Below are 23,346 nucleotides of genomic sequence, written 5' to 3' on the forward strand. Positions count from 1 at the left end.
ACATGAAAGTTCACAATTTCGAAGATAAGCAATCACCTTCCCTGAGAACTTTAATTTACATAAACTAACTGAGAGGCTCTCAAAAACAAAATCCTTTCTATAAAATTACGATAAAGGAGAAAAGGATAGGTATCAAGAGATAGCCATGAAATTCTCTACAATATCAGATTTTTAAAATGTATAACAACATGAATAGCATTCATTGAGTAGCTAGTCTGTATCAGGAACTGTGCCACAAGCTTAGTGTTCATAACCTCATTTAATCCTCATAACGACCCTATGAAGTTGGTCCTATTAGTAGTACTCTATTATTTCCACTTTTGGGGATTGGTGATTTAACCTGAGCTTCAGCTTCCTCAGCCAGAGGTTAAATAGCTAATCCTAAATCACACATCTAGAAACAGAGTGGTGAGTATCAAATTTAAGTCTGTCTGACTCTCAAGTTGGCACATGTAGCTCTACTGATGTCACTAAGGAGATATAACCAATGATAACAACTGGAACAGAGAAGCATATACCTGCTACAAAACACTAAAACAACCTGAGCCTCAGAGAGACATTTATTCTGAGGGTAACAAAAGGGGATTTTAAATTGTCATCAGCAATAAGAAGAAATATATTGTGAAGTGACAAAGGGAAAGAAAATCTACCCCAATTCTTACTTTATTTTCATGTATCCTCTGTTAAGAAACAAGCAAGGGTACAACAAGCATAAGTAAAAGGAAACTGAAAACAGAGACACAAGAAGAGATTAAGAAACACTTGTCCCCACATTCCAGCACTCTAGAAAGAATAGGGGCTAAGATTTCTAAACGGCTGTCTAGACAGAATTGTAAATAATGAGAGAGGGACAGAAGCCTGAAAGCAGGCAAATGTAGTCTTGATTTTTCAAAAAACAGAAAGTCCTGTTTGTAAGCGGTGAATTTAAGCTAAATTCTAAGCAAGTTGCATAGGATATATTATTGATTATTAAAGAGAAAGAAAAAGAGGACTTCTGGCCAAGATGGAGGCATAGGTAGACACACTGTGCCTCCTTGCACAACCAAAATAAGGGCAACGATAATTTAGAAATAAAATAACAACCAGAACTGACAGAAAATTGAACTGTATGGAAGTCAGACAACCAAAGAGATAAAATAGACACATTCATCCAGACTGGTAAGCGGGGTGGAGTCAGGCGGATGGAGAGGGATCGCAGCACAAAAAATGGTGGCACCAGGCACAAAAGGCACTCCAGATGTGCAAGACAACACCAGGTGAACCCTAGGCGTGCAGGCAGTGGCTGGCAGACCCCAGGAGCAGGGTGGCAACAGGCAGACCCAGTGAGGTGGCAATTGTGAAGCAAGGCACTGTGCACAAGCTGGCGTTGTGAAGAAATAAAGCCTCAAAACACTGATTGAAAACACCTGTGGGGGTACTTCCGCCAAGATGGAGGCATAGGTGGAGACCCTATGCCTTCTCACACAACCAAGTTTAGAGACAACAAAATTTTAGCAATAGAAAACACAGCCAAAACACAGAAAATTGCACTTTTCAGAAGACTGATAACAACAAATTCTTCATCCGGGCCGGTAAGAGGGGCGGAGCCAGCAGCTGGTGGAGCAGGGTTGCATAGAAAACTCGGTCAGATGAACTCAGGCGAACAGATCCCAGTCATGTGGTTGCAACGGGCGGACACAGTGAGCGACAGGCGGACCCAGCAAGGGCGCAGGGTGGCAGGCTGACCATGGTCACACATTCGTGAACAGATAGACCGGTGAAAAAGTGAGCAGTGAGACAGACCGAGCAGGCCCCAGTGGCAGGAAGCAGCAGAGGGAGCGGCTATTGCCCCGCTCTGACCTCGCCCCCACATAGAGCATCACAACCAAGCTACCTGGGTGGCCCCGCCCTGGTGAAGACTAAAGCTCTCCTCCTCATACTTAACAGGAACAAACAAACCAAAAATGGCCCAAGAAGATCTCAAAGCCCCAGAGCCCATAACTCGAAGCGATAAAGAAATAGCCAAACTTTCAGATGCACAGTTTAAAACACTGGTGATCAGGATCCTCACAGAACTAGTTGATTTTAGTCACAAATCAGAGGAACATATGAAGGCTAAACTAATTGAAATGAAGAGAATTGCAGAGGAAACCAATAGCGATGGAAAGGAAACTGGGACTCAAATCAATGGAGTGGACCAGAAGAAAGCAAATAATGGCCAAACAGAAAAGAATGAAAAAACAAGAATTCAAAAAAATGAAGAGAGACTTAGGAATCTCCAGGACATCTTTAAACACTCCAACATCCGAATTATAAGGGTGCCAGAAGGGGAAGAGGAATAGCCATGAGTGGAAAACTTATTTGAAAATATAATAAAGGAGAATTTCCCCAACCTGGCAAAGGAAATAGACTTCCAGGAAATCCAGGAAGCTCAGAGAGTCCCAAAGAAGTTGGATCCAAGAAGGAACACACCAAGGCACATCATCATTACATTAGCCAAGATTAAAATGAAGGACAGAATCCTAGAAGCAGCAAAAGATAAGGGGACAGTCACCTACAAAGGAGCTCCCATCAGACTGTCAGCTGCTTTCTCCAAAGAGACCTTACAGGCAAGAAGGGGCTGGAAAGAAGTATTCCAAGTCATGAAATCCAAAGACTTACACCCAAGATTGCTCTATCCAGCAAAGCTTTCATTTAGAATGGAAGGACAGATAAAGTGCTTCTCAGATAAGGTCAAAGTCAAGGAGTTCATCATCACCAAGCCCTTATTATAGGAAATGTTAAAGGGACTTATCTAAGAAAAAGAAGATTAAAAAAGATGAACAGTGAAAGGACAGCAAACTCACAGTGATTAACAACCTCACCTAAAACAAAAGCAAACCTAAAAGGACAGCTAGATCAGGAGCAGAACCATAGAAATGAAGATGTCATGGAGGGTTAGCAACAGGGGAATGGGAGGAGGAGAAGGGGGGAGAAGGTACCGAAAATAAGTAGCATAGATGGTAGGTAGAAAATAGATAGGGGAGAGGGCAAGAATAGTAGGGGAAATATAGAATCTAAAGAACTTGAGACACATGGTCATAAACTAAAGGGAGGGAATGGTGGGGGTAGGGGGTGCAGGGTGGAGGGGAATGAACGGGGGAATAGAACAAACGTAATGGCATAATTGATAAAATCAAATAAAATAAAAAAAAACACCTCTGGGGGTGTAGGCACAGGAAGAGACTCCCAGCCTCACAGGAGAGTTTGTTGGAGAGACCCACAGGGTACTAGAATGTATACAAGCCCACCCACATGGGAATCAGAACCAGAAAGGCCCTGTTTGCTTGGGGGAAGCAACAGAAGGGACTGAAACCTGACAGAGAGTGGAGCAAGTGCCATTGTTCCCTCTTAGACTCTGCCCCCACATACTGTGTCACAACATAAATGAATGAGTTGTCCCGCCCTGGTGAACACCTAAGACTCTGCCCCTCATACACAACAGGTGCGACAAGACAAAAAAAAAGGCCCAAATGGAAGAACAGATCAAAGCTCCAGAGCAAATACAGCTAAGCAATGAACAGCTAGCCAACCTATGAGTTCAAAACACTGGTGATCAGGATGTTCACAGAATTGGTTGATTTTGGTCGCAAATTAGATGAAAAAATGAAGGCTACACTAAGTGAAATGAAGGAAAATGCACAGGGAACCAACAGTGATGGAAATAAAGCTGGGACTCAAATCAATGGAATAAACCAGAAGGAAGAAAGAAACAACCAAACAGAAAAGAAGGAAGAAACAAGAATTCAAAAAAATGAGGAGAGTCTTAGGAACCTCCGGGACATCTTTAAACACTCCAACATCCAAATTATAGGGGTTCCAGAAGGGGGAAAGGAACAGCCACCAGTGGAAAACTTATTTGAACAAATAATAAAAGAGAACTTCCCCAATCTGGCAAAGGAAATAGAGTTCCAGGAAATCCAGGAAGCTCAGAGAGTCCTAAAGAAGTTGGACCAGCCCTGGCTGGTGTGGCTCAGTTAATTGAGCGCGGGCCTGTGAACCATGCGATCGAGGTTCGATTCCCAGTCAGGGCACATGCCTGGGTTGCAGGCCGGTTCCCAGTGGGGGACACATGAGAGGCAACCACACATTGATGTTTCTCTCCGACTCTTTCTCCTTCCCTTCCCCTCTCTCTGAAAATAAATAAATAAAATGTTTAAAAAAAAAAGAAGTTGGACCCAAGAAGGAACACACCAGGGCACATCATAATTACATTAGCCAAGATTAAAATGAAGAAGAGAATCCTAGAAGCAGCAAGAGATAAGGGGACAGTCACCTACAAAGGAGTTCCCATCAGACTGTCAGCAGATTTCTCCAAAGAGACCTTACAGGCAAGAAGGGGCTGGAAAGAGGTATTCCAAGTCATGAAATCTAAAGACCTACAACCAAGATTGCTCTATCCAGCAAAGCTTTCATTTAGAATGGAAGGACAGATAAAGTGCTTCTCAGATAAGGTCAAATTCAAGGAATTCATCATCACCAAGCCCTATTATATGAAATGTTAAAGAGACTTATCTAAGACAAAGAAGTTAAAAAAAGATGAACAGTGAAAGGACAGCAAACTCAGTTATTAACAACCACACCTAAAACAAAAGTAAACTAAAAGGACAGCTAGATCAGGAGTGGAAACATAGAAATGAAGATCTCAAGGAGGGTTAGCAACAGGAGAGTGGGAGGAGAAGGTACAGAAAATAAGTAGGATAGACAGTAGATACAAAATAGATGGGGGGGCAAGAATAGTATGGGAAATATAGAATCTAAAGAAGTTGAGACACGTGGTCATAAACTAAATGGGGGTAATGGTGGGGACAGGGGCAGGGTGGAGGGGAATGAAGGGGGGAAATAGAACAAATGTAATGGCACAATCAATAAAAATAAATTAATTAAAAAAAGAAAATACACAGAATAATATTTTTGTTATTAAAAAAAAAACAGAACCCAGAGTCACAAAATGTGATAGATACACATCTATGATACAGTCAAAAGTCACCCGTGGGACTTCCACCAAGATGGAGGATTAAGGTGGATGTGCCTGCCTCCTCTCACAACCAAGTTTAAGGACAACTAAATATTAGCATCAGAAAACACAACCAGAACACGGAAAACTGAACTTTTCGGAAGTCCGCAAACAACAAATTCTTCGGCCCGACCGGTAAGGGGCGAAACCGGCGGCGGGTGAGGAGTTACAAAGGAGAACTCGACCGACCCGGGCGCGGGCGTGGAATCCAGTTGCGCAATTCCAGTCGCACGGGTTCCAAACCCAGGATTGGACCTAGTGAGCAGCCCACCGGGTGAGCGACTACGGAGGAGTCAGTGGGGAGGCGGTGGCAGCGAGTTGACTGTGGGTGCCCGGTTACGCGCGGGTGAGGGAGTGAGCGGGGGACCGGCTGCAGCGGCGGCGGCGGAGGCGGCAGCAGCGGCGGCGCCATTTTCCCGCTCTGACCACGCCCCCACATACAGCGTCACAACCCAGCGACCTGGGACTCCAAGGCGCCGCTTCTCTCACTTAAAGGGCCAGAACAGACCAAAAATGTCGCAGGGGGACCTCAAAGTCCCGGAGATAAATCTAAGTGACGAAGAAATAGCAAATCTCTCAGACGCACAGTTTAAAACACTGGTCGTCAGCTTCCTCACAGATCTGGTGGACTATAGCCACAAATTAGAGAAACATATGAAGGCTAAATTAAGGGAAATGAATGGAATTCCACAGGAAACCCATAGAGATGAAAAAAAAACTGGGACTCAACTCAATGGAGTGAACCAGAAGGGAAGAAAAAAAAATGATCAATCAGAAAGGAATGAAGAAATAGGAATTCAGAAAAATGAGGAGAAGCTTAGGAACTTCCAGGACATTTATAAACGCTCCAATATCCGAATTATAGGGGTACCAGAAGGGGGAAAGACACAACCACCAGTGGAAAAACTATTTGAACAAATAATAAAAGAAAATTTCCCCAATCTGGCAAAGGAAACAGACTTCCAAGAAATCCAAGAAGCCCAGAGAGTACCAAAAAAGTTGGACTCAAGAAGGAACACACCAAGGCATATCATAATTACATTAGCCAAAATTAAAACGAAGGAGAGAATCCTGGAAGCAGCAAGAGCTAAGGGGACAATCACCTACAAAGGAGTCCCCATCAGGCTGTCAGCAGATTTCTCAAAAGAGACCTTACAGGCAAGAAGGGGCTGGAAAGAAATATTCCAAGTCATGAAAACTAAAGACCTACAACCAAGATTGCTCTACCCAGCAAAACTTTCATTTAGAATGGAAGGACAGATAAGGTGCTTCTCAGATAAGACCAAATTCAAGGAGTTCATCATCACCAAGCCCTTATTATATGAAATGTTAAAGGGACTTATCTAAGAAAAAAAGTTAAAGAAACATGAACAGTGAAAGGACAACAAGCTCATAGTTATTAACAACCACACCTAAAACGAAAGCAAACTAAAAGGACAGCTAGATCAGGAGTGGAAACATAGAAATGAAGATCTCAAGTAGGGTTAGCAACAGGGGAGTGGGAGGAGAAGACGGGGAGAGAAGGTACAGAAAACAAGTAGCATAGACAGTAGATAGAAAATAGATGGGGGGGGCAAGAATAGTATGGGAAATACAGAACCTAAAGGACTTGAGACACATGGACATAAGCTAAAGGGGGGTAATGGGGGGGTTGGGGGGGCAGGGTGGAGGGGAATGAAGGGGGGAATAGAACAACTGTAACAGCATAAACAATTCAAAAAAAATAAAAAAAAAATAAATAAATAAATAAATAAATAAATAAAAAAGTCACCCGTGGTAACAAGAGCCAAGAAAATTACAACCTGAAGGAGAAAGATAATTAATTGAGGCCAAAACTGGTGTGAATCAGATATAAGAATTAAATGGCAAGATTTTAAAGCCGCCATCATAAAAATGCTTCAAAAAATTCTGAATTCTCTGGAAACAAATGAAAACATAGAAATAGAAACATTTTTTAAAACACATACAAGTGGAAACTAGAGAAATAACATATATATGGTAACAGAAAAAAGATTGCTGGCAGGCTCAGTAGTATAATGGAGTTTGTGAACTTAAAAACAGAGCAGTAGAATTCAGCCAATCTGAACAACAGAGAAAAAAAACATAGACTTAAAAAATAAAAACATGAACGGGGCCCCAGGTATCTGCGGGACAATAACAAAAGATCCAATACCTGCATCACTGGAGTCCCAGAAAGAAAATGAAAGGATGTTAAGATGAAATAATATTTGAAAAAATAATGGTGGAAACTTCCAAAATTTGGTAAAAGACATACATCTAGGAAACTGAATCAACTCCAAACAAAATAAACTCAAAAGAAATCCATGAAAGGATGTATCCTAATTAAAAATTTAACAACAAAAGACAAAAAGAAGATCTGGAAAGCAGACAAAGAGAAATGACATGCTACCGAGAAGAGAATGCAGATTCAAAAGGCCAAGGATTCTCTACTCTGCAACCATGGAAGCCAGGAAAAAGGGCCACAATACCTTTCTAAGTTCTGAAAGAAAATGACTGTAAACCATGAATTCTACATCTGGTGAAACAATTCATCCAGAGTGAAACAGAAAGAAACACATTCTCAGATAAGGAAAAACTAAAAGAACTGGTTGCTTTCAGACCTACTCGGAAAGACCGTCAAAAAGATGTTCTTCAAACACAAAGTAAAATGATAAAAGAAGAAACATCAGGAAGAAAAAAGAAACAATGAAAAGAGCAGAAATATAAGAAATACAATAGAATATCCTTTTTCTCCTGCATTTCATAAACTTTATTTGAGGATTGAAATAAAAATCATAACATCTGATACTCAAAACAATGATATTTAAATGTGGGGAAGGTAAAGAGACTAATGAGATTTCCAAATTTTACTTAAGTGGTAAAATGCTACCAGTAGATTGTTATAACTTACATTAGGTGTATTGTTTTTTTTTCTTTTTTTTAAATTTATTTTTTTATTTTTTTAATTTTAATTTTATTTAGTTATTTTTCAAGTACAGTTTTTTGTCTATTTTTCCCATCCCAGCCTCCCCCGCCCCTTGCTCCCCACCTCCCTCCCATTTCCACCCCCCCTTAGTTCTCGTCCCTGCATTAGGTGTATTGTAATATCCAATAACCATTTTGTAATAATGATTACAAAAATTATATAAGGAGATGCACTCAAAGACATTATGAATAAATCAAGTAAAAAATGTCCAGGTAACCCATGGGAGTACAAGAGAAACAAAAGAATGTAAACCACAGAAAACAAATAAAATACCTAATAAAATGGTGGACCTAAGCACCACATATACATATTTTTTTGCCCTAAATGTAAATGGTTGAAATATAATAACCCAAAGGCCAATATTTACAGAGTAGATAAAAACGAGTGACTCAGAAAAATAATATATTCTTTCCAAGAAACTCACTTCAGGTTCAATAATGTAGGCAAGTTGAAAAGGAAAACAATTGGAAAAAAATGTCATACAAACATTACTTTTTTAAAGAAAAAACAAATCAGTAAATGTAATTCATCACATAAACAAAAGCAAAGACAAAAACCACGTGATCATATCAATAGACACGAAAAAAGCTTTTGATAAGGTACAACACCCATTTATGATAAAAACACTCAGCAAAGTGGGAATAGAGGGAGCATTCCTCGATATAATAAAGGCCATATATGAGGGACCTACAGCCAATATCATACTCAATGGGAAAAAACTAAAAGCTTTTCCACTACGATCAGGAACAAGACAAGGATGTCCACTTTCACCACTTTTATTCAATATAGTATTGGAAGTTTTAGCCACAGTGATCAGGCAAGAAAAGGAAATAAAAGGCATCCAAATAGGAAAGGAGGAAGCAAAACTGTCACTGTTTGCAGATGACATGATAATGTACATGGAAAATCCTATAGACTGTACCCAAAAACTGCTCAAGCTAATTAGTGAATTTGGCTAAACAGCAGGATACAAAGTCAATATCCAGAAATCAAAGGCATTTTTGTATACCAACAATGAACCAGCAGAAGCAGAAATCAAGGAAAAAATCCCATTCGATATAGCAAAAAGAAAAATAAAATATTTGGGAATAAACCTAACTAAGGAGGTAAAAGACCTGTATGCAGAAAACTACACAGCCCTGAAGAAAGAAATCAAGGAAGACACAAACAAACGGAAACATATACCATGTTCATGGAATGGAAGAATTAACATTATCGAAATGTCCATACTACCCAAAGCAATATACAGATTTAATGCAATACCTATTAAAGTACCAACGGCATATTTCACACACATAGAACAAACACTTAAAAATTTATATGGAACCATAAACGACCCAGAATAGCAGCTGCAATTTTGGGAAAGAAGAACAAAGTAGGAGGGATCACAATACCTGATATCAAACTGTATTAGAAAGCCACTGTAATCAAAACAGCTTGGTACTGGCATAAAAACAGGCACATGGACCAATTCTACAGAACAGAGAGTTCAGAAATCAACCCGACTCTCTACAGTCAATTAATATTTGACAAAGGGGGCAGTAACATAAAATGGAGTAAAGATAACCTCTTCAACAAATGGTGTTGGGAGAACTGGAAAGCTATGTGCAAAAAAATGAAACTTGAGCACCAACTTACACCATACACCAAAATAAATTCAAGGTGGATAAAAGACTTAAATATAAGCCGTGACACCATTAAAGTCCTAGAGGAGAACATTGGCAAGAAAATCTCAGATATTCCATGCAGCAACATTTTTACCAATATGTCCCCTAGAGCAAGGAATATAAAGGAAAGAATAAACAAATGAGATCTCATCAAAATAAAAAGCTTCTGCATGGCTAAAGAAAACAGTACTAAATTAAAAAGACAACCAACTGTATGGGAAAACATATTTGCCAATGATACCTCAGACAAAGGTTTAATCTTCAAAATATACAAAGAACTTACACGACTCCACTCTTAAGAAGACAAGCAACCCAATTAAAAAATGGGAAAAGGACTTGAACAGACACTTCTCCAAGGAGGACATACAGAATATCCAGAGACTCATGAAGAGATGCTCAATATCATTAGCTATCAGAGAGATGCAAATTAAAACCACAATGAGATACCACTTTACATGGGTCTGGATGGCTATCATAAACAAAGCAACAAACAACAAATGTTGGAGAGGGTGTGGGGAAAAGGCGACCTTAGTTCACTGTTGGTGGGATTGCAGACTGGTACAACCATTATGGAAAACAGTATGGAATTTTCTCAGAAAAATAAAAATCAACCTGCCTTTTAACCCAGCAATTCCACTGCTAGGATTATATCCCAAGAATCCTAAAACATCAATTTCAAAGAACCTATGCACCACAATGTTCATAGCAGCACAATTTACAATATCCAAGAGCTGGAAGCAACCTAGGTGTCCGTCAGTAAATGAATGGATCAAAAAATTGTGGTACATATACACAATAGAATTCTATGCAGCAGAGAGAAAGAAGGAGCTACTACCCTTTGCAACAACATGGATGGAACTGGAAAGCATTATGCTGAGTGAAATAAGCCAGGGGTTGAAAGACAAATACCATATGATCTCACCTTTAACAGGAAGCTAAACAACAAAACAAACAAGCAAACAGAATAAAAACAAATACACTGAAATAGAGAACAAGTAGTCAGTGACCAGAGGGGTGAGGGAAGAGAATTTAAGGGGAAAAAAGGGGAGGGATTTTGAGGAACAAGTATGAAAGGCACAGGGATGAGGACTGGGGGGGAGGAAATGGGAGGGAGGTGGGGAGCACGGGGCAAAGGGGCTGGGATGGGAGAAATAGACAAAAAACTGTACTTGAAAAATAACTAAATAAAATTTAAAAAATAATTTTAAAAAAGAAAAAAAGAATGACTATATTAGTATCAGATAAAGGAGACTTCAGAGCAAAGAAAATTACAGCAAAGGGTATTACCTAATGATAAAGGATTAATCTAGCAAGAAGATGTGGGGATTCCAAATGTCTGTATAATCATGTATCACATAATGATGTGTCTGCCTACCATGGAGCTTATGAATGTACAATGGTGGTCCTATAAAAGAGTTTTATATAATGAAGCTTTATTTCCTGTAGGACATGAATGATATGTGATTCTGAAGAATTCTTTTTTCTCTAGAAAAATTTAGAGAAATATTTTTTTCTCTAATAAGAGCAATATTTAGGGGTCTTGGCAGTAGATTCCCACTCACTCATAGCACCTCAATTTTGAGTGTACACATTATATCCCAACCAGTCGGCCACTGACCTGCTCCACTCAGCACAGAGGAGCCTGTCCCCACAGTACTCCATATTACACTACAGCCCTCCCAAATCTAGCTTGATGGTCTTCAATGAACATTTCTGTCAATTCTCAGATTTTATTATTTATTTTTTTAGAAAGGAAGGGAGGGAGAAAGAGAGGGAGAAGAACATCAATGTGTGGCTTCTTCTTGAGCTCCCCCTACTGGGGACCTGGCTCACAACCCAGGCATGTGCCCTGACTGGGAATCAAACCAGCGGCCCTTTTAGTTCACAGGCCAGCACTCAATCCACTGAGCCACACTGGCCAAGGCACATTTCTGTCAATTCTTTGCTGTGGACCTGAAATCCTATGCAAGTACAGAAGTCCTCAGGAGCTACCTTAACAGGTATTCAGTGCCTCTGTCACTTCACTTTCTGAGGTCTTGTGAAGCCATCCTGCCCCTGTACTTTGGAAAAATATTTTCAGGTTGTAATGATGCAAAGCATCAATAAGTTTTTATTTCTTCCATCAATTCAATGCCAGAGACAACCCTTTATGTCAGATAGGGTCAATGGAACCAAAACCAAATTTCCAAACTCAAAATAAAGAATCCTCATTTCTATACCCTCTCAATGTTAAATGTGCTCTTTTTATTTTTAAGCTGTTAATTAACAACAGGGTTTTTTAAAATGTACTTTTGAAAGGTTTTATTTATTTATTTTTAGAGAGAGGTAAGGAAGAGAGAGAGGAAGAAAAACATCAGTGTGTGGTTGCCTCTCACGTGGCCCCCACTAGGAACCTGGCCTGCAACCCAGGCATGTGCCCTGACAGGGAATCAAACTGGCGACCCTTTGGTTCACAGCCCATTCTCAATACACTGGGCTACACGAGCCAGGGCTAAATATGCTCTTGAAAAAAATATTAGTACTGCAAAGTTCCTTGATGTGACCACTGCTCCAACATGGAATAGCCATAAAAATCATTCCCATGATAATCCCCTATGGTTTTTAATGTCTCCATCTTGATTTCTTATATCCCACTGATCCTCAAGCCACCTTCTACTCCCTCCTGACAAGTCACTATTAATGATCTACGCCTTACCCAGCCAGTTTCTCCTTGATATTTCCAATCAATCCAGCCCACATCCCTGTTCATGGAGCAGCATTGACAGCTTCGATGTTCTATTTCTGACCCTGTTGAAAGGAAGCAGGGGGATGACTTGTGGGACAGTGTTGATAAAGTCTACAGTCCTATACAGTAATGTCCCAGGTCTTCACACTCACTCACCACTCACTCACTGACTCACCCAGAGCAACTTCCAGTCCTGCATGCTCCATTGATAGTAAATACCCTATGCAGGTGCACACTTTTTTTCTTTTAAAGTATGTTTCTATTCTACCTTTTCTATGTTTAGATATATTTAGATACAAATACTTACTACTGTGTTAATACTGCCTACAGTATTCTTTACAGTAACATGCTGTACAAGTTTACTGCCAAGAAGCAACAGGCTATACAATCTGGCCTAGGTGTGTATTGGCCATGTCATCTAGTTTATGTAAGTGAACTCTATGATGTTCGCCCAGCAATCAAAGTGGCCTAATGATGGATTTTTCAGAATGTACGTATCTATCTCCAATGTAAAGCAATTTACAACTGGACAACAAACACTAAAACCTCAATACATAGGAAAAAACTGATAGAACTAAATGCAGAAATAGAAAAACCCAAGATTATATATAGTTAGGGGCTTAAACACCTCACCCTCAGCAACTGATAGAACTGCAAGAGAGAATATTAACTATGATATAGAAGATCAGAAAAATATAATCAATAGAATCCAATTTCCATGTATAGAACTCTCCACTAAACAACAGAATACATATTTTTGCAAGTGGTCATGGAACAGAGCATATCCCAGCCCATAAAACAAACTTCAAGAAATTTAAAGAAATTTAAAAAAAAGAAATTTAAAGAAATTAAAATCATGCAGTATATTATCTGATATAATATAATCTAATTAAATGAAACTAGAAATCAATACTAGAAAACAGAAAATCTCTACATGGAAATTAGAAAACATACTTCTACATAATCAGTGAATAAGATGAAGTATCAAAGAAAATCAAACATACATAAAACTGAGTGAAAATAAAAATACAACATAGCAAAATTACCTGGGGTACAGCTAAAGCAATACTGAGAAGGAAATTTATACCACTAAAATCCTATCTTAAGAAAAAGAAAAGGCCCTGGCTGATGTGGCTCACTGGGTTGAGCACTGGCCTGTGAACCAAAGAGCTGTTGGTTCAATTCCTGGTCAGGGCCCATGCCTGGGTTGTGGGCCAGGTCCCCAGTGGGGGGCATGCGAGGGGCAACCACACATTGATGTTTCTCTCCCTTTCTTTTCTCCCTCCCTTCCCCTCTAAAAATAAATAAAATCTTTTTTTTAAAACATCAATCAATGTAATCCACCACAATCACATGCTAAAGAAGAAACATGATCACATCAACTGATGCAGTAAAAGTATGAAAAAAATTGCCCTGGCTACTGCAGCTCAGTGGACTGAGCGCAAGCTGTGAACCAAAGGGTCAGCATTTTGATTCCCAGTCAGGGCACATGTCTGGGCTGTGGGCCAGGTTCCCAGTGGGGGCCATGTGAGAGGCAACCACACATTAATGTTTACTTCTCTTTCTCACTTCCTTCTGTTTTCTCTAAAAATAAACATATAAAATCTTAATAAATTATGACAAAATACAACATCCATTCATAAAAAAAAAAAGAAGAGAAAAGAAAGAACCCTTGTAACAATTTAAAATCAAGGGGACATACCTCAACTTGATAAAAAAAAGCATCTTTAGAAATCCTGCAGCTAACAGCATACTTAATGGCGAAAGACTGAATGTTTCACCCAAGATATAAATAAGGCAAGGATATTCATTCTCAACACTCTTATGTGACACAGTACTGGAAGTTGAAAAAAAAAGACATGGATTAGATGGAAAAAAAACGATTTCTTTTTGCAGATGCTCTGCATATATAGAAAATCACAATGAAAATATTCTTAGAACCAGTAAGTGAGTTCACCATCATCATGTTGCAGGATAGAGGACTGACATGCAAACATTAAATTGCATTTCTGTATACTAAAAAAGTTATTTTTTATTTAAAAAAGTTTTAAAGACTCTATTTTATTTTTAGAGAGAGGGGAAGGGAGGAAGAAAGAGTAGGAGAGAAACATTAATGTGTGGTTGCCTGTCACATACCCCAAACTGGGACCTGGCCCACAACTCAGGCACATGCCCCAACCAGGAATGGAACCAGCAACCTTTCAGTTTATAAGCTGATACTCAATCCACCAAGCAATACCAGCCATGGCAAAAATTTTTTTTTAAACAATACCAAAATTAAAACACAAAAACCAAAATTAAAAACACAATACCACTTACAATTGGTCTGTAGAAAAAGAATAATTATGTATATCCTTAACAAAACATATTCAGGACAGGATGTGTATGCTAAAAATTATAAATGCTGATAAAAGAAATAAAATACTGGAGTAGATATACTGTGTTCATGGATTGGAAGATAATACAGTAACTCTGGCAATTCTCTCCCTGTTGATGCACAGGTTTATTGTAATTCCTATCAAAATGCCAGCAAGGATGTTTGTAGACATAGGTAAATTTACTCTAAAAGTTGTATGGGAAAGCACAGGTCCTAGAACATCAATAACCACCTTGGAATAGAAGAAAAAAGTGGGTAGAATCACTCTCCCACATATTAGGGGTTACAATATACTCACCAAAATCAGAAGAGAGTGGTATCAGCTGAGGAGTAAAACTTATGGATCCATCTGTATGTTTATATATACACATATACCAGAATCACAAATAGGAACATATAAATAGGCTCAATTGTTTTTTCACAAAGGTTCAAAATTAATTCAATGGAGGAAGACAATCTTCCCAACAAGAGGTGCTGGAACAATGAATATCCATAGTTAAGAAAAGCACCTTGCCCTGGCCAGTTGGCTCAATTGGTTGGAATGCCACCCCATGCACCAAATGGTTGTGGATTGGATCCCAGTCAGGGCACATTCTTAGGTTGCGGGTTTGAGAAAGCAACTGATCGATGTTTCTCTTTCTCTCTCTCCCCACTTTTTTCTTTCTTTCTTTTTTTGTTGTAGTGAAAAATTTTAATTTTATTTAGTTATTTTCCAAGTACAGTTTTTTGTCTATTTTTCCCATCCCAGCCTCCCCCGCCCCTTGCTCCCCACCTCCCTCCCATTTCCACCCCCCTTAGTTCTCGTCCCTGTGTCCTTCCTATTTGTTCCTCCAAATCCCTCCCCCCTTTTCCCCTTAACTTCCCTTCCTTCCCGCATTTATTTTCTTTTTTCTTTTCTTTTCTTTTCTTTCTAAAATCATTAAACATATCCTTGGGTGAGGTTAAATAAAATAAAATAAAAATAAAGTAAAATGAAAAGAAAAGTAATCTCAACCTATCTTTATTCCTTATATAAACGTTAACTCAGAATGGATCACAGACTTTAAAGAGCAGAATAATAAAACCTTTAGATAAAAACATAGGAGATGAATCTTTAGGATCTATGACTAGACAAAGAGTTCTTACACATAACACCAAAAGCAGAATCCATAAAGGAAAAATTGATAGATTGAACCTCAGGAAAATTAAAAACTGTTGCTTTTTGAAAACCTATGTAAACAGATTTTTTTAAAAAAGGCAAGAACACTGACTAGGAAAAAATATTTGCAAACTACATTTTTTAAAAAAAGACTTATGCCTGGAATATATAAAAAAATTCTTACAACTCAACAGTAAATAAAAAGAATAATCCTATTACAAAATGGACAAAGATATGACAAAACATTTAACCAAAGAGAATATAAGATGGCCAATAAATACATAAAAAGATGCTCAATAAAATTAACCATAAAAGAAATGAAAATTAAAGCCACAATAAGATATGACTACATGCCTATCCAAAAAGCTAAAATAAAATATAATGATAAAACCAAAATCTAGCAAGGATGTGGATAAACAAGATCACTCATATGTTGCTGGTGTGACTGTAAAATAGTACAACTGCTCTAGAAAACAGCTCAGCAAATTCTTTTAAAAATAAATGAATGAATGAATAAACAAACAAACAAATAAATTAAACCTACAACTATCATTATCACCTACCTAGTAACTGTACTTATGGGCATCAATCCCAGAAAAATGAAAATTTATATTTATATAAAAACTGTAGATAAATGTTCATAGCAGCTTTATTTGAAATTGCCCCCACTGAAATCAGCCTTGATGATTTCAACAGATAAATGGTTAAATAAACTATGGTACACCCACACCGTGGGATACTAGCCAGAGGCAGATACAGGTTTTGGTAGACTTGGAGAATATACAAATTGCAGCATCTTCTTTAAGAAAAATAATACAAAATTAGCTGAAGGGCTTTAGCAGGGACCACTGCCAGTGAGGGGCCTTGGAGCTTAAGTTTCATTAGCTTCATTATAAATCTACCCCTAGTCACTGTGGTCACCTCAGTTGCCATCAGAGCTTCTTGTGCATGGTAAGTGTTCATTAGAAATTTATTGAATGAAGCCCTGACTGGTGTAGCTCAGTGGATTGAGCACAGGCCTGCGAACCAAAGGATCAAAGTTTGATTCCCAGTCAGGGCACATGCCTGGGTTGCAGACTAGTTCCCAGCAGGGGACACATAACAGGCAACCATACATTGATATTTCTCTCCCTTTCTCCTTCTTTTCCCCTCTAAAGATAAATAAATAAAATCTTTTAAAAATTTATTGAATGAGCCCTGGCTGGAGTGGCTCCATGGATTGAGAGCTGTTCTATGAACCAAACGGCACAGGCCTGGGTTGTGGGCCATGTCCCTGGTGGGGGGCACATGAGAGGCAACCACACACTGATGTTTCTCTCCCTCTCTTTCTCCTTCCCTTCATCTCACTAAAAATAAATAAAATCTCAAAAAAATTACTGAATGAATGATTATACAATGTATAGTAGCATAAAAAAGGTTACTATCACATGAAGGTACAGTAACAGATATATATCCAGTTGAAGAATGTAATCTTCAGGCCTGGTTAGATCAGCAGTCCCCAACCTTTTTAGCACCAGGGACCTGTTATAGAAGACAGGGTGGGCAGGGTCAGGAGGTGGAGCTCAGGCGAGCTTCACTTGCAGACAGATCTAGGTCAATGTCACAGGGTTGGGGACCTCTGGGTTAGACTACATCTAGAACACTTTTTCTGTTTTAACAACAGGAAAGAAAAGCCTTCTCTGACTCAAAAAGCCTTGGCTGGAAACCATGTACTATGTCCTTCCTGTGTGGCAGCCTTGCCACCTTGTTTTGTATGGCCCATTCTGTTCTCTGTATCTCAAGCTACCTCCGTATTAAGGTCAAGGAGTATGCCTGCCTCTTTCACTGTTAACATTACTAAATCTTGGTACATACAGGGTTTTAAGGGCACAAAAGGCATTCAGTAACTATTTGTTTAATGAAGGACAAATCAGAGAACATCCAAACACTATCGGAAATATACAAATATAGTCCTTGCTGGTTTAGCTCAGTAGATTGAGTGTGAGCTGCCAACCAAAGGGTCACTGGTTCGATTCCCAGCCAGGGCACATACCTGGGTTGCAGGCCAGGTCTCCAGTAGGGGGCACCTGAGAGGCAACCATGCATTGATGTTTCTCTCCCTCTCTTTCTCCCTCCCTTCCCCCTCTGTCTACATATAAATAAAATTCAATTAAATAAAAAGAGAAATATATGAATATAAGTAAGATATGATCCATGCCCTCAAGAAGCTCCCAATTCAGAGTGTGTAAAAACTCAGCTGCAAAATTATTATTGCAAGACACACTGTAGTAGCACATGTAACAGAAAAACTGCTGAAAGATGTTTAGCCTATAGCAGGGAGAAGACAAGCAGGGGGACATGGTGATTTGTGTCTTACATCTCAAAGGGCTATCAAGTAGAAGAGACTTTATGACTCCATAGAGTGGGAGTGTCAAACAAACTCATTTTCACCAGGAGTCACATCAGCCTTGCAGTTGCCTTCAAAGGGCCAAATGTAATTTTAAGACTGTATAAATGTAACTACTCCTTAACTGTTAAGTGATAGCTTGGCACTGCCATCAGATAGAAACAAGGTGCCAGGCCAGATAAAACAAGGTGGAGGACTGGATTCAGCCCACAGGCCTTGTGTTTGCTACATGTGCCACAGAGGAAGGCACAGGGTAGCAGACTGCAGTATTAAATAAGGAAGACTTATACCAACTAGATTGGTCTGCAAATGGCAGGGCTATCTCAGCAAGAGCAGATTCTCCATTACTGGCACATTTCAAGCTTAGCCTGACAGCCACTTGGTAGATACATTGTACAGGTGACTCACAAAGCAGATAGGGACTTAAACTGGATGACATTAATGTCTGTTCCAACCCAGAGCTTCTCTAATACTCCGAATCTTGGCTTTAGATACAGAAAGGAAAAAAAAATCAATCTTTCCAAACAAGAATTCTATGCCAAATATGTCTGTCCAGTTCTGTCTTAAGGAAACAATCAATACTTAATAGAAATTATGTTTCTCCATGCAGTAGATGTTAGACTTTAATATTACCACCAACATTTCTTGTTTTGTGAGAGTTTGAAACACTGCTATCTACCATAGCACACACAGGATGAAGTGAATGGGTTCTTTGAAATCCTATGTGCATCACTGCAGAACTAATGACAAGCTCCCAATTTTTCTGGAGGTGACTAAGAAGAGGCTCCTCCATTCCCCCATTGGAATCAGCCATGTTAGAGGCAGTGCTTGTATTCTCAGATGTCCCCAGAAAACCCATACATTCTCTCCTTCCTCGTTCCCAGCTTGATTATGAACCATGAACCTGAGGCTAATGTATTACTTTAAAGCTGGTTATTGTTTTCCTCAATCAGATTGAACACATTTGTTCCACCTGCTTAATTATGTTCCTGATTACTTTCTTCAGGTGGCACTGAAGTTTTTAACCCAAATCTCAAAGACTATACTCCACCCATAAACTTGGAAACATTGCTCCTATTAATGGATGCTCAAAAGAGGAAAGGGCATGTGCAGGTGAGAAAAATGGGGGTGAGGACAAAAGGTAAATGTATTTGTCACCTTCTCTGGTAAGTGAATTGAGGATGGTCAAGCTCCTTCTCACCAAACAGATTGGAGAACTGGGGATGGAGAGTGGGAGAGGGGAGGTGACAAGTTTGACAATTGTTGCTTAAGCATCCTGACTAAAGATCAGCTCTTCTGTGCCCATGTCAAAATCAATTGCCTGTCCAGAGGATGGTTTAGGTGGGTTGAAGCATGGATCAAAAGACATATTGTACTGGGAAACATTTTATCATTTCATTACTACACATACATTAGCAATAACAATAACATAGTAGTAATAAAAATAAAATCATTCTACCTAATTCCTCCCTAAGTTTATCGTCTTCCCTATCACTCAGCTCTGACACCCACTCATTTTCCTACTGTAAACAAACCTCATGAAGACACAACCAGCAACAAATAATGTTTAATGAACACTTACACTATTACATAAATGTACACTTGCTCATCTCATCTTTACTACAGTCCTCTGCAGGTGATACTATAAAACTCATTTTACAGAAGAGGAAACTGAAGCAAAGCAAAGTTAAGTAATTCAGACAAGTTTCTTAGATTCTTCTACACTCAGAGCACTGAGTAATTATCAGAGACAAAAAATAAGAGCTATGACTGCCCTGGAAGGGCTTCTCAGTTGGTTGGAGTGTTGTCCCCATACACAAAAAAGTTGCAGGTTCCACTACTGGTCAGCACACATACCTAGGTAGTGGGTTAGATCCCTGGTCTGCATATGTATTGGAGGCAATGGATCGATGTTCTCTCTCAAATTGATATGTGTTTTTTCTCTCTCTCTCTCTGAAATCAGTGACCATATCCTCAGGTGATGATTTTAAAAAAATAGCCCTGGCTGGTGTGGCTCAGTGGACTGAGCACCGGCCTGCGAAACAAAGGGTCATGAGTTTGATTCTCAGTCAGGGCACATGCCTGGGTTGTGGGCCAGGTCCCCAGTAGGGGATGCATGAGAGGCAACCACACATTGATGTTTCTCTCCCTTTCTTTCTCCCTCGCTTCCTCTCTATAAAAATAAATAAATAAAATGTAAAAAAATCACAAAAAGAGCTATGACTGCTCTCACACATCAATGATTGACTTCTGGCTCCTCCATCTCTTCTAATTTTGTTCTTCTCCAACACTGTTATCATGCCTACCAGTCAATTTTCACCTATTACTAAGTATATCACTTCCCCCTCTCTCTCAAATTTCTTGAAATGGTCATTGAGGCTTTCCTGCTAAACTTTAAACCATTCATGTAATTTTTTATTCCATTTGTGCTTACTAACTTGGCTCTGAACTTATGTCATTTACACTTATTTTGTTCCTTCATTCTCCTTATTTCTTGTTTATGCTGCTCCATATACCTAAATAAATATTCACTGTTTTATCAGAAAAAGATGATAAAAATCATGATTTAAAGAAGGCCACTAAATTATTATAATATGTAAGTGTATTATATATAAGCATTAGCCTAGGAATTATAAAGGTCAAAAACAATGAAAACTCAACTAGCATCTGACCTCAAGAAGATTATAATTTAAGAGGAGACATAACATATATACACATGAAACCACAATTCACATAATTTATATATGAAGTCCTAAGCATAATTTAAAGTACCAAAGTTTAAGTGGAAAGACAGGACTTTCTGTATGGGGTGACATGGAAGCTAGGGAGCCTTCTAAGTAGTCTTATCCTCATTTTATAGATAAGGAAATCAAGGTATAGAGAGTATAGTCCAGAGAGCTGAGGTTTTTCAAAGGCAAAAATACTTAAATATTTCCAAATGTCAGTCCTTGTATTTACTACAGTAAGTAAGCATTTGTATCTTAAAACATCAATGTAACAACATAACTCTGACATCATCTAAAGTGTGGTAAAAGAGGTTCAGTCCCTAGGGCTTCACCCCTATTCTTCAGGATTTCTAGCCCTGAAGATTCTTCCTGAAGAATCTAGCCCTGAAGATTTCTAGCCCAGGATTCTTCGGTCTGTCCTAGCCCTGGCTGGTGTGGTTCAGTGGACCAAAAGGTCACTGGTTCAATTCCCAGTCAGGGCAAATGCCTGGGCTGTGGGCTAGGGCCCCAGGTGAGGCATGCAAGAGGCAACCAGTAGATATTTCTCTCCCTTTCTCCCCTCTCTCTAAAGATAACTAAATAAAATATTTTTTAAAAGTCTGTCCTGAATCATTATCCAAGGACTAGTGTGTCTAAACTCCAATTAAAATGGATCCTGTCTTTCTTCTGAACTTTCTTTTTCCTTTAATAATATTGATCAGGTTGGCTGCAGGTCAGCTGCTATGACTCTTGCAACCTTCCCCACAGATAATGCTGCCCTCTCCTATCCTCCCAGAGGGCAGAGAGGGAGAAGAGCATCAGGAGAAATCATGCTCTTGGTTTCCAGTTAGGCCTTTTTCATTGAACTCAGGGGTATCATTAGTTTTGCCTGGGAAAGAAAGCCTTTCATTGCCTAGGTTTCAGATAAGGATTAGCTTTGCCTTGCCATTGGAAATCAGTGGTCTCATAAGCTAGTCCCATCTAAATAAGATTTAAAATCAAATGTGGGAAATATTGGTGCTTATAAATTAACCATTCAAATGTAGGTAATAAGTATAAAAAGAAAAGGTCTAACATGATTGCAAATGCCATTTCATTTCCTTTAATTTTTAAACGAATAGATTACTGATGAAACCATCCTGCAGAAATTCAGAGTTAAATAAATAATGCTTGAATCAGTGGTTCAGAACTATGATTTCAGTAATGCCTCATCTCAAAAATGGTTCCTTAGATGACAGCTAGTGTGGGGCGGGGAAAAAGTGAGGGGTCCAGGGATTGCGCAAAAAGGAAAAAGAACTCATGGACATGGACAACAGTGTGGTGATTGCTAGGCGAAAGGGGCATAACTGGACTAAACAGTAATGAAAAAATAGAATAAAGATTATGTATTTTTAAAAAATGGTTCCTTTGATCAGGCCACAAGTTCATGACATACCTGCTGAAACAAAAAGTCCACCCCCAATCATAGTCTATACTAATAGAAGTCCAATAACAATTAAAGGCATAATTTCACTGTAGTCAGGGCTAAAGAGATAATATGTAAAGTATTATGTCCACTTCTGTGTGTTCTATTTTCAAGGAGGAAAAATAAACAATTGAGAGTAGATTCCAGAAATTTCCAGAATAATGACAACCCCACAAATCACTCATACAAGGAAGGAATGAAAACACTAGTGATGTTTGGCATAAAGGTAAAATTAAAAGGAATGATAAAAGCTTCCTTAAATATTGAAAGCACTGATCTGGACCTGGCCTGATGGCTCAGTTGGAGTGTCACCCAGATACACCAAGGTTGAGGGTTTGACCTCTGGTCAAGGCTCATACATGGCTTGCAGGTGCCATCCCAGGTCAGGGTGCACATGGGAGGCAACCAATAGATGTTTGTTTCTCTCTCACATCAATGCCTGACATCAATAAAAAGATATCCTCAGTGAGGATTTAAAATAAAAAGCCCTGGCCATATGGCTCAGTTGGTTGGAACATTGTCCTGATACCACTGGGGTTGTGGGTTTGTGGACATGTGGACCTGTGGGTTCCATCCATGCTTAGAGATAGACCAATGAATGCATGGATGGGTGGAACAACAAACCAAGGTATCTCTTTCCCTTCCTCTCTCTCTAAAATCAATTAAATTTTTTAATATATTTTATTTATTATGCCATTACAGTTGTTCTATTTCCCCCCTTCATTCCCCTCCACCCTGAACACCCCCTCCTCCACCATTCCCCCCTTTTAGTTTATGACCACATGTCTCAAGTTCTTTAGATTCTATATTTCCCATACTATTCTTGCCCTCCACCCTATCGATTTTCTACCTACAGCCTATG

The 23,346-nt window shown here is 39.1% G+C and overlaps 1 protein-coding gene across 5 annotated transcripts in view; it reads right to left on the bottom strand.

Annotated features, from left to right (window-relative positions):
• Positions 1-23,346, bottom strand: part of EDA (ectodysplasin A) — a 371,738-nt gene that overhangs the window by 250,285 nt on the left and 98,107 nt on the right. The window contains exon 2 of one of the 5 annotated variants that reach the window (XM_037133126.2): positions 12,411-12,475. The exons of the other annotated variants lie outside the window; for them this stretch is intronic. Coding sequence (XP_036989021.2) covers positions 12,464-12,475 — 12 coding nt within the window. The 3' untranslated portion in view covers positions 12,411-12,463. Of the gene's footprint in view, positions 1-12,410; positions 12,476-23,346 lie in introns of those variants that run through there. 5 annotated transcript variants of the gene reach the window in all.

The sequence above is a fragment of the Artibeus jamaicensis genome, unplaced genomic scaffold, assembly GCF_021234435.1.
Source record: "Artibeus jamaicensis isolate MK-2021 breed Jamaican fruit bat unplaced genomic scaffold, CSHL_Jam_final scaffold_2375, whole genome shotgun sequence".
NCBI lineage: Eukaryota > Metazoa > Chordata > Mammalia > Chiroptera > Phyllostomidae > Artibeus > Artibeus jamaicensis.